Here is a 16,660-nt window from a genome sequence, read left to right on the forward strand (position 1 = left end):
CCCACATCCTGTAAACCTTTGTCCAAGACAAAACCTGAAAATCAAACAACTTATGTGCAGTTGTTCCAAGTATTCACTATAAAAGCCATACTGCTTTTAGCAAAACATGAATTATCTATGCCTCGTATACGATGTTTTTCTGTTGCGTTGCACTGTAGTGTTTCCTTTTTTTTTTACCATATCTGTGATGCCAGTCATTTGTTATTCTGTGTGTCAAGCATGCATTTTACAGTTTTGCTCGCTTCACTCGATTTAGAGATCACTTTATTCTCATCATCATCACCAGCCTGAATATGTCCACTGAAGGGCAAAGGCCTTTTCCATGTCTCTCCAATTAACTCTGTCCTTTGGCAGCTGCACCCAGCCTATGCCTGCAGACTTCTTAATCTTATCCACCCACCTAACTTCCTGCCGCCCCCTGCTACGCTTGCCTTCTCTAGGAATCCACTACGGTATACCCTTAAGGACCAGCGGTTATCTTGCCTTTGCTTTACAGGCCCTGCCCAAGCCCATTTCTTCCTCTTGATTTCGACTAGGATGTCATTAACCCGCGTTTGTTCCCTCACCCACTCTGCCCGCTTCTGGTCTCTTAACGTTACACCTATCATTATTCTTTCCATAGCTCACCGTGTTGTCCTTAACTTTAGCTGAACCCTTTTCGTTAGCCTCCAAATTTCTGCCCTGTTGGTGAGTATGAGTAAGATACAGCTGTTCACTTTTCTCTTGAGGGATACTGGTTTAGTTTAGTTTATGGGGTTTAACGTCCCAAAGCAACTCAGGCTATGAGGGACGCCGTAGTGAAGGGCTCCAGAAATTTCGAACACCTGATAAACAATACTGGTAAACTACCGTTCATGCCTGTCTAACTCATTGATCATGCTTTGCAATTCATCTCCTGAGTGACTCAGCAAGGCAAAGCTCCAATACTTTATAAAGGAAGCACTGAACCCTGAGAGGAAAGTAGGATTACAAATGTTCACATGCAATATGAGTGACTGCAATAGCGTGAATATGGGCCCACCAAGTTAATGGTCAATAGCGGAGTGTTACCATGTGCAGGGTGTTTGAGAATGCACTCATGTTACGGTCATTCAGGATATTGCATGCTTAGTTTTGAAAGCATAAAGCACTTTGTGCATCAAGCTACCATCATGAAAACTGGACCATTCATGTCTTCTGGTGCCCGATACATTCTGATCGAAACTTTTCATGGATCTCAAGAAGATCAAAAGAAAATAAATTACTGACAGCATATCAATATGGTAATTATTATGTTTTAGCCAAGAACTAATAGTATCACTTTAATTTTATTTAGGCAGCATGTGCCACTTCTTTTAAGGTGGGTGAGACTTTTGTTCTGTTTTGTCAAAAAAAAAAAAAAACAATTTTTACATTTTGCAAACTTTTTATACAGTACTTCTTCAGCTTTCACAAAATATGCTACACTTGAGTACTTCAGACTTCAAAAAGACTTTTTTTTATACTTTTCTGTTGCCATATCGAAAAGAAAAGTGGGAGTTTACTGATGCTTTACTTGCATTTTTCTCCAAGCATTTTTGGAGGTTCACATGCCTTTTTCTTAGGAACTATAAGACATAAGGAAGCAAAATTTTCCAGCTTTCATACAGTGAATTTCATATGATTGGAACTAGAATCAGTAGCCTAAGTCAATTTGTATTTTTATGACTATAAAAACTATTCATGAGTAGCAATTTTATTGCACCTAAAGAAAAAAAATACTAAATTTATTTTTTTGCTCAAAGTGCATAATTTAGTCCCAGCTGTGTACAATAAGCACTTCTACTTTAACATAAAATTTCAGGACTTTACAGCCAGCAGACTGTAAGAATAAGGCACACTGATGAAAAAAAAAAAGTATACTATACTAGACAAAATTTAAATTTAGCTTTGAGCTTTAATGCAAGCTGCATCCGTTTAGAAGATTGCTAGCTGATTTCATAGCCACAGTTTTTATTACAACTATTCTACAATCAATTTTCAAAAACTGTTTTCGAAGTCTCTGCCCGCCCTAAGTTCTTGGTTCACGTAACGTGGGACAACCAGTGTGCATTTTTTTTCATCAAAATATGTATAGGCAACAATGCTAAGAGGAGCTGCCATTTTCAAGGGCCCATATACAATAGAGCATACACACGAAAAGCTTATGAGTTAAAGAAAAAATGTGCACTCACAGCTAGCAGCACGTCATGGGTCGTCTTCGTCTTTGTCACGTGGTCAAACAGGATGCTACCGGGCCTGAAAAAAAAAAAAGAGAAAAGCTTAGTGGCGCTAATGCATACCACAGCTTCACGTTGTCTTACGGCTGCACAAAGAAGTTCAGGACTGCCACTTGGATCTGCGCATCTTCTGACTTTTTCGCAAAGTCCACCAGGAATTGTGCCTGCAACAAGACAATAAAGTGCACTTTAGTTACATGCTGCAGCAATGGGCATTCGGCTACTGACAATATGAACTGGTACACAAGAAGAACTGGAACATTTGAAATACTGATGCTAATGTTGATCTTTTGTGAATGAGTAAAGCATGTCAAGTTCCCAAAAACTAGTTTGCTCGGATCAGAAAACACAAAAAACAAAAGGCTATGTGGCAGAACATTTAACTTCGTGGATTACATGGAGTAATGGCAGCAACTTACCAGGTCACAATTTACAGCATGCAGAACATGGGAGTTGGTGGATATGGCATGAACAGTCTGTTTCCTCAATTCTGGTGAAAGAACTATTTCCACCTGAAACGTGAAAAAAAAAATGCACAGCAACGCTTTGAAGCGAGACAAAGAACAGTGCAAAAGAGTGCACAATTTTCGCCAGAACAATCTTGCAAATAGAACGCCCACTAAGGTTGGTCAGGCGCGCCAATCTGTTACATGCAGTTGTCTGTCAAAGCTTTTCACCGACTACCCTGAGAATAGCAAACTCACCTTCCTTCTCAGTCAACTGCATTAAAATAAACTGCCAACCTCCAATACCGTGCACTTGGAGGTGACAGATTGTGCTGCCTCTATCAACATGCACAATGAATTGATCAATCGACATGATACACAACAGGGCTTGACCAAAACCAGCAGAGGCACCAAAGCAAACACTACAAACCTTGTCGGCAGCCGTCAACTGGGGCAAGCACCACTTGACAAGTTGCACAGCCAGAAACGTCCGCTCCTCACGAGGTGCAGCAAGAAGGCCCTCTGCAAAAACACACCAAGCTCGTTACAGGCTGGTACAGTGCAACAACACTACTGAAATCCATTTTGTGTGAAATTAACGGTTTTTACAGTGGAATGTCACTTGATCAAGCTCTTAAATAAAATATCAGGTTTACTTGAACTGATGCTTTAGTCCTGGCATTATAATGTGCATTAAAAAGGCTTCTTTCACTTAAAGGAGCACAGACACCTAACTCTGATCTCATGTTTTCTTCTCTACAATGATTACATTACTATGCATGAATCACCACATGGTATTTGCCTAAGACTGCTAAATAATATATAATCGAATTTTTCAGTCAGGCTGTTTCGGTTTCGGTTTTAACAGCTGAATGATGACACTGACATCATTATGTGCTTATAGGTCAAGTGAGGCATGAAAAAAACTGCTATATAATCGCTGCTTCTACATTCATCGTCATTCCATCTCTTGAGGAAGGCTGGCGTTAGCATTGTAGTGAATTAAGATGACGAAGCAGTGATTATACCACAATTTTTTCATGCCCCATGTGACCCATAAGCACACGTTGACGTCACAGTCATCTTTCTGCTGTTGAAACTGAAACTGAAACAGCACGAGAAAGAAATTCAATTATAAATTATTTCCGGTCGTAAGAGAATACCACGTGGTAATCCATGTATAATAAGGCCTTATACATCATTACAGAGAAGAAAACAAGCACCAGAAAGTTAGGTGTCCGTACTCCTTTAATTCGGATTCCAACCAATTTTCTGTCCCCGCCAAGTTCAAATTACCAAGGTTCGACTATTGCGTCACGCTTAGGGCAGGCCTCAGAATGAGTGGGATTGCTTTCCTAAGCAAACGACCACCATAAGACTGCCAGCTCAAAAATATATCAGCTGAAACCGAATATAGTTAAAAATACCACCTTATTACAAGATCACATTCCACTTTATTGTAACCACTCGCCTCCTCAAAGGCGGATTTGCTTTGGGGTTTCATCTGCCCCATAGTTTGCACTTATACATTACTAGCACAAAAAGCCTATAGTCGGACAAACCTCAAGAATGCAACAGCAAATGCCCCTCAAAGGAGGCCCTCCAGTAAGTGGGCTCAAACTATTGCCACGGCACTGCGGTTATGGGTTAGACCTATTTTCCTTATTTTTAGCCCAATCCTAATGAAACTGTATCACGTTGCTCAGTTTTTTATACAGATTTCAAATATGAAATTGTTTTTTAATTAATTAATTAGTGCCTAAGATAATTAATTTTTATTAGTCATTTATTAGTACTTCAATAAAAAAATGGCTCAATAAAAATAATTTTTAACCCATGGCTACATAGTATGGTGAGTAAAGAGTGCAATAATCAGAGCAGTTTTTTCATTTTACCCTCATTAGTAATTTACAGCACTTAGAATAGCAGCATTCAAAGTGTGAATATCATGCATCGATAAACTTTGCAAAATTACAAATTCTTGAAGTGGATTGAACAATTGTGCTTCGCTTATTGCATACATTGTGCCTTCAGCTTCCCTTAGCAAACAATATGACATGTCTATCTGTCCTAGACGTTGAGATATTGACGTACTAAGACAGCCAGGTGTCCAAAATTTTCACGGTGTTAAATTGCCTTCTCCTGAACAAATTGAGCCCATACAGTGACATAAATTTAATATTATGGTCAAAATACCGATTTTCTGGAGGAGAAAACTGGTAGAGCTGAAGAATAATAGCTATAGGCTTTAAAAATGTCATTTTTAAAAAACTGATTCTTGGGTCGTTTTTTGGTCCCAAAGACCAGTGTCCCCCCCTTAATATCCCTGTACTTGCCCACCACCAGTGATGTCAAAGTAGGTGGTGCAATGAGATTAAGCGCGACGTCATGACAACCGGGCGATCACTGGCTGGAGAGCCTGCTTTGAGGGGCGTGTTGCTGTTGCATTCTTGAGTTGTGTCCGACTGTAGAGGGAGGAAGGCTTCACAGATTTCAGCTCTACAAGCTACCACTGGACAAGAGCTGGCGGAGCATGACGCTACTCTCCTTCCCCAAGCAGCAGTGGCACCCCCAACACTCTGCTTGCAACCACTAGTTTTACAAAGTGCCCGTACTGCATGTGTTTATGCACGGTCGTAGGTTGAAACTACATAAAGACAGAAAAATAAATTGCCTCTGCCCGACAGGGCTGCAGGCATGGCACACACTGCCTTTGGGCAGACCTTTGAAGCAACCAGGTCAGCAGTAAAACATGGAGTGCCGTACACCCGAATTTACCTTTCTTTAAACACCTGCATTACTGTTGTACAGTAGCAGTTCTACTGCTAGTAACCAGTAGTAGTGAGCAATTCCAACTAGTCCTGCAAGGCGTTATTACCTATATTATACTGTTTTAACTAGAACCACTGATAGCAAATGCACCTTTGCCCATTGATGCCCTGAGGAAATAAATCTTGTTTAAAAAGAAATGGCAATCTACATAAAAAAAATGAGCCAAGAAAGCAAATAAGAGGTCACAAAACATGCATAAAGGTGTGAGCCCACAAAGGTGAATGAGTGAAAAGAGACAGCACAACCAAATAATGTGATATTCCTGTGGCAAGAGGGGGCCCTGGAATGAATACTGTGGGCATTTTAAGTTGGCACCCCTCGCCTCCTTAAATTCTGTAGCAACAAGCCAAGAGGCACAGTACTCAAAACTACAACCAATATTTAGGCTTGGCTTAGGATTTGGTATCGAAAATGTAATGAAGCAGCTCAAGTAAGAAAGGGAAAACATGAACCCAGTGAAGTGAAACTGCTATCCCCAAAACCTTGGCTGACAAAGGACCACTTCTAACGTGAAGGTGCTATGAAGTGAGCTGCTTTAGCGTAGTGAACAACAAGAGCTGTGGTATAACTCACTTCATACATTCATGTAACAGATCTTCCAATTCCGTTCTTACTGTTTCTTTGTATTCTATCGCAATAATAATTATCATTCATAATGATATATCATTATGCAATGATGTAATTTGTATTTTTTAATAATTGTTTGTTTGTTCGTAGCATGCTTTTTCTTGACTTCCATGTATTGTTTATAAATATTTAATGTGTGATTAATGAATGTACCCCCCCCCCCCACTTATTAATATCCTCCCTGTAAAGGCTAAAACTAGGATAAGAATGGGGTGGAGTGCATATGGCAGGTTTTCTCAGATCATCAGTGGCAGTTTACCAATTTCCCTCAAGAGAAAAGTGTACAACAGCTGTATCTTACCGGTACTCACCTACGGGGAAGAAACGTGGAGGCTAACAAAAAGAGTTCAGCTTAAGTTAAGAACAACAGAGCGAGCCATGGAAAGGAAAATGATAGGTGTAACGTTAAGAGACAAGCGGGCAGAGTGGGTGAGGGAACAAACGCGGGTTAATAACATCCTAGTCGAAATCAAGAGAAAGAAATGGGCTTGGGCAGGGCATGTAATGCGAAGACAAGATAACCGCTGGTCTTTAAAGGTAACAAAGTGGATTCCAAGAGAAAGTAAGCGTAGCAGGGGGCGGCAGAAGGTTAGGTGGGCGGATGAGATTAAGAAGTTTGCAGGCAAAGGGTGGATGCAGCTGGCAAAGGACAGGGTTAATTGCAGAGACATAGGAGAGGCCTTTGCCCTGCCGTGGGTGTAGTCAGGCTGATGATGACGAAAGGCTTTTAGAGGCAATATGAATAAAGTAATTATAAAAACCAGCATTCACTGTTTTATCTCTTCAATACATTTTCCTCTGAATGCTACAGAAGCTGACGATCTTTTGGCATACTGATCTGGATGTGATGAGCAAGAAGCTAGTATGTACAAAATCTTATTTGCCAAGGAAAACTTACTGAATTTACAGTTTCAGTGGTTAACAAATCTTTCATCATTTCACCATAAAAACAAGGGCTTCTCAAAAAAAAAAATAAAAGGCCATTTCCTCCAACATTACGATGATCCGAAAAGAAAATGCAATATTCCACACACTGGTTACCTTTATTTCTCAAAGGAAATTTTTTTCTGGGCAAAGTGAGCTGTTACAAAAGCATATGCATTCGTGCATGCACATGTGTGCAAAAAGAGAGAAAAAAAAAACTGCATCTCACCATCCACAAACTTCTTCCAGAACTTTTTGAAGCTTTTCGTGTTTATCACAGCTTGTAGGATAAGGGTGCAGACAGGATGAACTTGAGGGTGAACATTCGTTGACTTCTGCAGGACAAGGAAAAAGCATACATACATCACAATCAGCTCACGACTCATGTTCAAACACACTATTCACAGTTGAGTGTTTCTTATTCTGCTTTCCCACCAGTTATATTTCGGGTAAAAAATGTTTACACCATTAACTTCCCATTTATCATCACCATAAATTTTTTAAATATATAGAAACATTCCCCAATGCTTTCCCCAATTTCAGTGTCTGCTGGCTTTCTTCAGAGTTATGTTAGGTAGCATCATCGTTTCACATAAGCAGGTTTTTTTCCCCTGCAATTATTTCAGCGTCAGAACAGGACTTTTGTGCTGCTGGTTGCCAAAGTAAAATAGGCACATGTCTGATCTTCCTATCGGCATGTATGAGGTGAAACAAGCAGCCTCATCCTCTGAGAAATGTGCCACTTGAACTCTTGCCCACAGAGAGAATAGTACCAACTGTAAGAAAAGGTTGCCTACAGACCGATTCATCACTAGAGTGCATGCGCTGCTCCCACAACTTTTCAAAGCAGGATACTCTTGATAGAGGAGGGGGTGAAATAAATTTCTTTCCTGTTATATTTTGAGCAACCATTCTGAAGAAGTACAACTGACACTCAACACACTGCATGGCACATGTACTGCAATACATTTCATGATGAGAAGGTAGCATGGACATAGTGGGACATGGGAGAGACTGCCAAAACATTATATCACACCAATCAGCCAAATCCAAACCTGTTGTCATGTAGTAAAGGTACGAAAAGAACTTTACAAATGGCTGCTGCACATCATCAGCAAAGAAAGTCATTTGAAAACAAAATTGCTGTTGCAACGAATTCACTTCAGAAACCACAGCAGACAAACTTCCATACACTGATGTTCAGAAAAGAAGACCCACCAAGGCAGTTTAGATTTCAGCTGGTTATGCTGTAACAAAAATGCCTTGAATGACTGTCTACTGCCTCAAAAAAAATAAGAAGAAAATGAAGGAGAGAAGACATTTCAAATAGTTTTCTCCTATGAACAATTAAAAACTGGAACCTAATTCCTGGAATAACCTGGTCTTTTCCATTAAACTCACTTTTAACAGCATTTGATGCTACTACATGTACAAAATTACTGTATGCACCATAAACTGCTTCAATTTATTTTACCTTAGTGCATCTCTATTATATTGTATGTGCTATAAATGTTACCATGTTATATTAAGTTGGTTGTGTCGTAACCTGCTATATTAGTAATGTGTACCCCGTTTGATTTTTTTTTCCCCACTCCTGCACTGGCCTCACTAGCAGCTTCAGTGTGCACAAATAAACAAACACTAAAATAAAGCAAAAATTAAAAAGGCATTACTGCACGACAACAATTTTGAATCACTTCTACAGCTTACCTGAAGAATCTGCACAATGTGGGCAAAGTTTTCCTTGTCCAGAATGCTCTCACAGGCCCAGTGTTCTTGTAGAAAAGCTCCATTCACCATGCTCTGAGAGCATGCGGATATGAGCACAGAGTTAGTAGTCACACCACTGGGAAGTCAGATGCGAGTGCAGCAGAGTGCATGTATCGAAAGGCAAGTCAAACGGATATACCGGCATGCCTGCTGCAAATAGCTTAGCTAAAAATATATGAATTGCATATGATGATATAAAAGACATCCTCACGTCTGTTCTTACCATATTCCTGCACATTTAGCAGAAACATCCACCCTCTCTTCTGTGCTACAGCAATATGCGTAGCTGACATGCAAGCATTGAAATGGCACAATTTTTATTCTCCACCACACAGCCAGAAGCAAACCCTGAGTGACACTAGCAACATCTAGTATAACATTAACTGCAACAATAACTGCAACCAATCAGCATTTCTTCCTGCTTTTATATTTGCCCCAAACTGGTCAGTAAAAAAATATGCATGCCATCTTGATGCCTCCCCTTCAATTAAATAAATTTCACAGGCTGATTTCGTACCACATGTCCCTTACCTACAGGGTCATACTGCACTCACTGTTCCTAGTTTTCTTATATCCATCTTTTTAGCTAAGCTCAGGATTGCCATAATTGCTATTCTCACTGACACTGCCAAGCATGAGCTAAAAAAAATAAATACACTGCTAATCAAGCCGCTCGTTTTTTCAGTGGCATGCTTTGAGACAGTTACAGAACTGTCAGTAAGAAACTCACTACTAATATGACCATGAAAATCCAGTGAAAAAAAAAAGAAGGACACACCGTCCAGCATATTTGTGAAAGGCATTCAAGAAATGAATGGTTTCCAATGGGCACCAAAAGCCAATAAGTCATCGGATTCAAAAAGTTAACTTTAACGAAATGAGTCAAAGAATAAAGTTGTCGAGGCATAATGCAATCTTTCATGAACTGAACGTATATTTTGAGAGTAATGACAAGCACTAAAACTTGCACCAAAAGTTTGGAAGACTGGAAGAGAATAAGACGCACGAAGCAAGGGAGACGCAAATTAAACGACGCAGTACAAGAGGAGCGTTTTCTGTGTCTCGTACATGTGCCGTGTTGTTACACTTTTAACGTACTTACAATTCAGCTCACCCAGAAAAAGCTGTAGTGGAATCTTAATGCTGCTTAGAAACAGACCATGGATACTTTAGGCTCGTCCCTTTGTTTTGTCCACACCCTTGTAATGTGCAGGCTTACAGCCGAAAGGCAAGAGCACATGTGAACTCCATTTACAAATTTCAAACAACCTATTTTTACTAATGAGGCATTTTGTTTGGAAGGCAGGATCCACAGAACAAGCTGCCATTGTGTGACCCGCCAGCAGCAAGTCGGCCAAAATCTTTCAACAGCTGACACGCTGTGCTAGTGAAATGTGACAAGAACGAGTGGAAAAGGCTCACTGGGAATCTGGATGCGGCTTGGACGAGGACGTAGAGTTTCAGAGGTGTGCAGTCCTCCCAGCCACAGGACAACATTTCCTGCAACTCTGGCCACACTTTCTTCCTGAATTTCTTTTCGTTCACCTACAAACGCAAGAAAACAATTGGTATCACCCAACTTTTGTTTGTTTGTTTATTTGTGAGAGAACAGCGCAATGCAATTGAACATGAAGACCATGTTCAGTCAAAAACCTGCAGCCACATCTGTACATCCCAGAGGAGGGTAAAAGTCTGGGAGTTTTAAAGCACGGGGGAGTTTTGTAGTTACCAACTTATGACTCAAAGAAACTTCTGCTCATATGTTTTAGAAACGACTGACAGGTGATAAATTGCTCATGAGCAACATGATAGATTTTGCCAAGTCTTAGTAAGCTGAAGTTATTTGGGTGAGCCTGATGATCTTTTGTAAAAAAAAAAAAAAAGGCGGTCATGTACTCTAAAGCATGCAATCACAAACACAAGGAATGGCTGAAAAAAATCACACCTGGTTCAGGAGCTCCTTAAAAATGTCACATGCCATGAGCTGGAGGTGAGCATAACGTGTGCCAAGTTCCAACACTTCCCGCGCAACACTGCCTGCCGCATCAGCCACCTTTCCGGACCGAACAAGTGCAGCAAAGGCGAGGCAACGTCCCAGTACAACATGGTTTTTGTCCTAGAAGTGCCATAATCATCATTTCACAGATGAAAATTCAACAGCTGCAAAAAGGAGCTGTGCAGCTGTAAGTAGAAGACAACTTCACGACCATTTTAGGCAGCATCTGCACCAAGAGGACACTAATTTTCTGATGTTCAGGATGCCATTTAGGAAGTGGGTTACACCACTAACAACAAAAATCAACAGCATGGTCATTTAGCAAGATTTAATAGTACACCCATAACACAGCACTTTCGAAAGCGACAGGCTTCTATGAGCATCAGAGCATCACCGAGAAGTTATCTTTTAAATCTAGTTCCCTGCATACTGCATGAGACACTTTTCTGCCAGTCATGACTAAATAACAAACACAATCACTTTTAAGAAGAAAAAAAATGGTGCCACAGATGCTACATTCTGCGATATCCTGATAAAATCAACAACACATAATTATTTACAAAAACGGTTATGCAAACCCTATCATGAAATGTGCCACTAGATTAAATGGATGCAAGGCAGTCATCTCTAGACTGCACTTGTGTGTAACATATAAGTTCAAGTAAAAAGAACTAAAGAAACTATAGGACCTCTACTACATCATGTAACACCACTCTCAGGAAATACACTGTTTATTCTTTAAAAAAAAGTTTCCTACCTTTTCATGAAAGGTGCAGGCCTAATATGAATCTGAAGTAATTAGCTTAACTCCTGCACAGCTAATAAAATGCAAAAGTGCACAACAGAGAACTGAAAAAATAAGATCATAACAAATTGTCTGCCTACCGCTGTGAAGTCATCAACTAATTACACACCTCATTGAATAACTAACTTTGTCCCAAAAGATGTAAAGTACATCAAGTATCCAAGTTTGAGCCAATCAACAAATGCATGACAGCCTTAAATATACCTCCTTTGTGTCCTCAGGAAGATGCTTGTGAATAAAACTTTGAACTTCCTCTGCACTGACTTCAGGAAACATTCGCAGAACCTGGAGACAATTAACGAAAAGGTTGAGAGAATAAGTGGCAGTCTGGAAATGCACCGACTGTTAGATCAAGCTCAAACACAGCTGAGAATGACACACACTGTGGCGAAGATGTATGTACAAGTGTAAACAGAACAAAAGCAAGCTAACGATATCGTATAGCAAAATAAAACTAAGAAACTTCTCTTTACCTCTGCGAGCGTAGCGGCAAATCCAATACGGGCACATTTTCGAGTTGACGGAAGGCCTTTGATCAGCCGCTCAACCGTGTAGTGCAGCTTGTTGTTGGAGTCAGACTGGAAAGGTGCAAAAATGAAACACACAAGCACAGTAACACACCAATGCTGCAGCTTTCCGAACTGTCAGTGTTTCATGTATCATGTTAAAGGCCGCGCGACAAATCCACGCCATTTTAAAACTTGGAATGCTTGAACTCATAATTGTAAGGTATTCGCCAGCTTTTGAATTGCTCAAAATAAAATGTTTGAAAAGAGATTTCATAGTGCCGTTTTACTGATGCGAGATACAAACCATCAAGCTGCCAAACAAATGAAATCATACCTCCTCTGTAGACTTCGTCAACTCTTTGATGACGGTTTCGGCTCCGCTCACGCGATGCTGTTTATTCGTATCTGCCAGTTTGTAGAAGGCATCCAAGAAACGACTCTTGCGCTGTTTGTCAGCACTGGTTTCGGCAGCGGCATGATCGGTGCCAGTCATTTTGTTACCGCCACAAACGGGCACATACACACACGTGCGACTGTCTGCTAGCGCGTGTTTGCCAGCCGCCAGCTTTCAATGTGCTAGCAATGATGATAGCGAGTTAAGTTCTCGATGATGATAGTGACAACGAGGTCGTTTTGGTGGCAGTAAAAAAATGATGGCAGTTATAATTCCCGTTACAGTAATGATTTCATCTAGCATTAAAATTTACTGGCGTGTCCGGGGGAATGAGTTATGTTTGTGTTTACCAGGGCCTGTTCAGACGAATTTAAAAGGGCGGTAAATTCGAAAGTGCAGTGTAAACGTTCTCTCGGAGTCGCTGTGCGCGTACGACCGCGTCCGTAGAACACGATGGAACACAACTGATATACATCACCCCCCCGCCCCCCTCAAAAGAATAAAAAAATGATTCGACTTTCTGTCACATACATTGTGCATTCATATGCATTGCGCATAACTGCGTCGATCCTCTGCGGCGCCAGCTGGGACCGTTGACTGTCGTGAGCAGCTAGGCACGAGACATTTAGAGCGAAAGCTGTATACACAGATCTTCGCGTCGTACCGGCTCCGGAGCCAGACCATATGCGTAACCACGCTTAACAAAACTTTCGCTCGTATCACAAGGTTTAACAAGTGCTAAACCTGCTAGATTGCATTGCTGCCGCATGACGAATGGCACTTTCTATGCGCCCGGAGTCGAATGCTCGCCGCGCAGAACCCGTTTTCATGGGTCCGCGCGCTGCATGTCCACAACGCGCTGACACCGCGATCGGCTATCTACAAGGCAAAGGGGCATTGCCAAGCCGATGACAGCACCTCGCTCACCGACACCGCGCCTTTTTAAAAATGTAGAATGCAGTCATTTCGCCATTGCGTTTTCGTGCGCTCGCCCTGCTCTTCAAGCCCCTGCTGTGCGGCGGTACTCCGTGAACCTCCCATCGTCATCCGGTACACGTCTCGGGGCGGTCTTCTTGCGTACGTTCGCGTGCCTGCATTCCCATATCCGCGTCGCTGCCTACATCGGCGGTTCCTGTGTCCCTCGCGCAGCTTCCTTGGAGCACGTATACTGGATACTACACGTTCTCTTCGTGCCACCACTGCGCGGTGGTACCCAACGAACCCTCTGTCGCTGTTCGACCTTCCCGCCGTGCAGCCAGCGAGCGCTAAGCGATCTCTCCCTGCTCCCGCATCGTTTCCACCGTAATGCGTCCAGTCTGCGCGCCTCTATGCGAATTCCATTTCCAGTGCTGCAGTCCGACCTCAGGCAACTATAAGTGCTGAAAATCCGCGGTATTGAGAAACAGATCACAGAATTGGAAGCTGGCTGCAGCATGCATGTTTCCGTGAACCGCTGGAAACGGGAAATCTCCAACAGAATAAAGTAAGGGACGGAATATATTCAGCCTTCGCCTCTCCTTTCTGGAATTTGCATGCGCACGCAACCACGTTTCTCCAACTTCATCTTCACGCCCTACACTTGGCTGCAGCTGGCGTAACGCTCCTCCGAGCTTACCAGAGTTCCTCGGAGGCTTCAAAATGACGTCGTGAACTTATTCGCTAGTGACCTATCTTGTGATATTGCACTAAAAAGTGTCCTAGAATTGAGTAGGCTTGAGCTTAGGTTCTCGCGACCATGCCCACTGCGCTATTTGAAGGAGGAAACGAAGCCTTGCAGTGACATTCTCGTTGACATGGATTTAAAATATTGGCAATACTGTTCAGAGTGCTTCCTCAGCATTTCTGTGCTTTGCAAAGGAAAGGAGTAAGAAAGTACCCTTGGAATGTCCGGTCATGAATATCAAGGATGTGTGAGGTGTCATGTGATGCTTTTGCCATCGAATCCCCCATCTAAATCTGTATTTACGCAAATGCCAGCTCACTACAACAAACCTTTGTGACACATGTTGGGAAGTTAAACAATAGAACGTCTTCTCCTCTCTTGCCGGCGGTTCGCATTTCAGAGATTTTGGATTGCGAAACTTTTATTGTCCAACAGTAAGGGAAGTTTTTCAGGCTCCCCACCTAGACAACGGCCAAGAGGTACGTATTGACTCTTGGCAGTGGATTCGGCCAAAGACTTATCTGGAGGCTCATCTCTCGTGGTAAGGAGGAGGAGAAGGTCTGCATGGTTGCCGGCCTGGCATATGCTACTCCAGCTCGTGGTAAGGGCTCAATGTGTCACTCCTAGTGCTTTCGTTCGGTGCGTTCACGCCTGCATTCAGGCACGTATCAAAGGGGGGCCCCGAGTATCCACGAAACACAAGAAGGGCTACAAAACGTGTAACAAACGTCTACAAAAGTATACGGTAATGTCTAGAAGAAACCCATTTTCAGATGTTCTGCCGACAATGAGGCAGAAAGAGGTGTTATATGCCTGCTAATGCTCCGCCAAAAAAAGATCTAGAAAACTTCTTCGCAAGAACTCGTTAAGAACATATTTAGACATCTTATTTTTTGGAAATGGCTGCTTATAATATGAAGCCTATAAAGTCAAGATCAGTATGCTAAATATTTAGAACCCTCTAAAAACTACCAGTGGGACTTCATTAGGTTTAGCACTCATGCTTTTTTTTTTTTGAAAACCAAACATTTTGACAGATTTGCCTGTCTGGTTGGGTTTGAAGACTTATAATAAACTGCACATCTCCAACCAAAAAAGGGGGGTCAAAGGAACGACAGCTGTGATGCGAAAGGCGCGGGGGAGGGGGGGTTTAGGCTGTTAGTCACGCTGTCACACTGCAGGGAGGTGGTGAATGGCGCCATTTTTTTTCGTTGAGTTGAAGAGCGAAGTCCCTGGGCATATACTGGGGGCAGGTTTCCTTTTGTGCGGTTGATGTTGTTCTTCGGGGTGGTTTGGATATGCCAGTATTCCAGAAGGAGCATCTTGTGGTAATTTGCTTCGGTTCCGAGGATGCGGGTTTCTTCGAAGTTGATTCTGGTCGGAGTCCTCGGAATGTTCGGCTACTGGATTGCGCTCTCTTGCGAATCTGCGGACGTCGTTTTTATGTTGCCGAATTCTTTCTTTGAAATTTTTGGTTTCGCCGGTGTAGCTTGCAGTCGGCGCATGGAATTTATCAAGGCATTGTCTACAAAATCGCCCCCCCCCCCCCATAAAAAAAATGGCGGGGTTTAGCTTTGATTAAACCTGGAGTGACAGCTGGCCGAGTGGAACTCGCTCACTCGAATTGCAAAGTCAAGTCTTTCGCTGCTCCGTTTCGCTGGGCGTTCCTTCTTCATCTTCCCTGGACGTGATTCACTCTCTCGCCTCTCTCCCCCCACTCGGTTTCGCCGGCGCGCCGCGCGGCCGGCAGCTGCTCCGCACCACGTGACCGCCGCCACGCTGAAGGCTCAAAATGCTACCGTAATGCAGCTATCGCTACAACGTCAAGTTCAACCCCCTTGGTAGTACTCAGCCAATTGGCAGAACACCCCCCCCCCCCCCCCCCCCCTTCCCCACCAGCTAGAAGAAATAACCTTGGGCCCCTCCCTTATTGCAACTGCAAGGTTACCTTGTTAACTGTATTCAAAATTCTTCTGCATGGCTAAAAATTATTTTTTCTTAAATTACTTTTTTCTAATTTCAAAACTTCACCTCATTCCTCTCTTTTCCTCGCATTCGCTATTCACCACCAAACCTTGACAATCCCCTCGCGTAGGTATGTGCAGTGTCTACTGAGGTCAACAACAACATGCAGTGCAGCAAAAGGTAAATCATGGAAGAAGCCAGTTCTTCGACAGATTCCAAAGCCGAACAACATGCACAGCGAGCTCCACAGCATCACAAAAGAAGAGAGCAGCAATGTGAGTAAACCAATCCAGTGAACATAGTGAGGCGGCAAGCTATAGCAGAGTGGCGAAGACAGTATAACCTTGCTAAACAGCATGGGGAAACAGACGAAAAGCAAGAAATGTGAAGAAGAGCAAGAAAGAAGAGACGAACAATGAAGTCAGCAGAGAAATGTGCAGTCATCCAACAAATTTTGATTTATTCTGTGTGCATTAAATGTTTTTCTCATTC

At 42.4% G+C, this 16,660-nt stretch overlaps 1 protein-coding gene across 2 annotated transcripts in view; it reads right to left on the minus strand.

The window, feature by feature from the left end:
• Nucleotides 1-12,730, minus strand: part of Mybbp1A (MYB binding protein 1a) — a 60,521-nt gene extending 47,791 nt beyond the window's left edge. For both annotated transcript variants that reach the window (XM_077654540.1, XM_077654539.1), the window contains exons 1-11: nt 12,481-12,730; nt 12,111-12,215; nt 11,842-11,922; nt 10,782-10,952; nt 10,259-10,381; nt 8,777-8,869; nt 7,296-7,401; nt 3,114-3,205; nt 2,657-2,749; nt 2,322-2,401; nt 2,193-2,256 (exon numbers count right to left, since the gene is read on the minus strand). In XM_077654540.1, coding sequence (XP_077510666.1) covers nt 2,193-2,256; nt 2,322-2,401; nt 2,657-2,749; nt 3,114-3,205; nt 7,296-7,401; nt 8,777-8,869; nt 10,259-10,381; nt 10,782-10,952; nt 11,842-11,922; nt 12,111-12,215; nt 12,481-12,639 — 1,167 coding nt within the window. In that variant the 5' untranslated portion in view covers nt 12,640-12,730. The remainder of the gene's footprint in view (nt 1-2,192; nt 2,257-2,321; nt 2,402-2,656; nt 2,750-3,113; nt 3,206-7,295; nt 7,402-8,776; nt 8,870-10,258; nt 10,382-10,781; nt 10,953-11,841; nt 11,923-12,110; nt 12,216-12,480) is intronic.
• Nucleotides 12,731-16,660: the final 3,930 nt, after the last annotated feature.

Source organism: Amblyomma americanum, chromosome 2 (assembly GCF_052857255.1).
Source record: "Amblyomma americanum isolate KBUSLIRL-KWMA chromosome 2, ASM5285725v1, whole genome shotgun sequence".
Taxonomy (NCBI): Eukaryota; Metazoa; Arthropoda; class Arachnida; order Ixodida; family Ixodidae; genus Amblyomma; species Amblyomma americanum.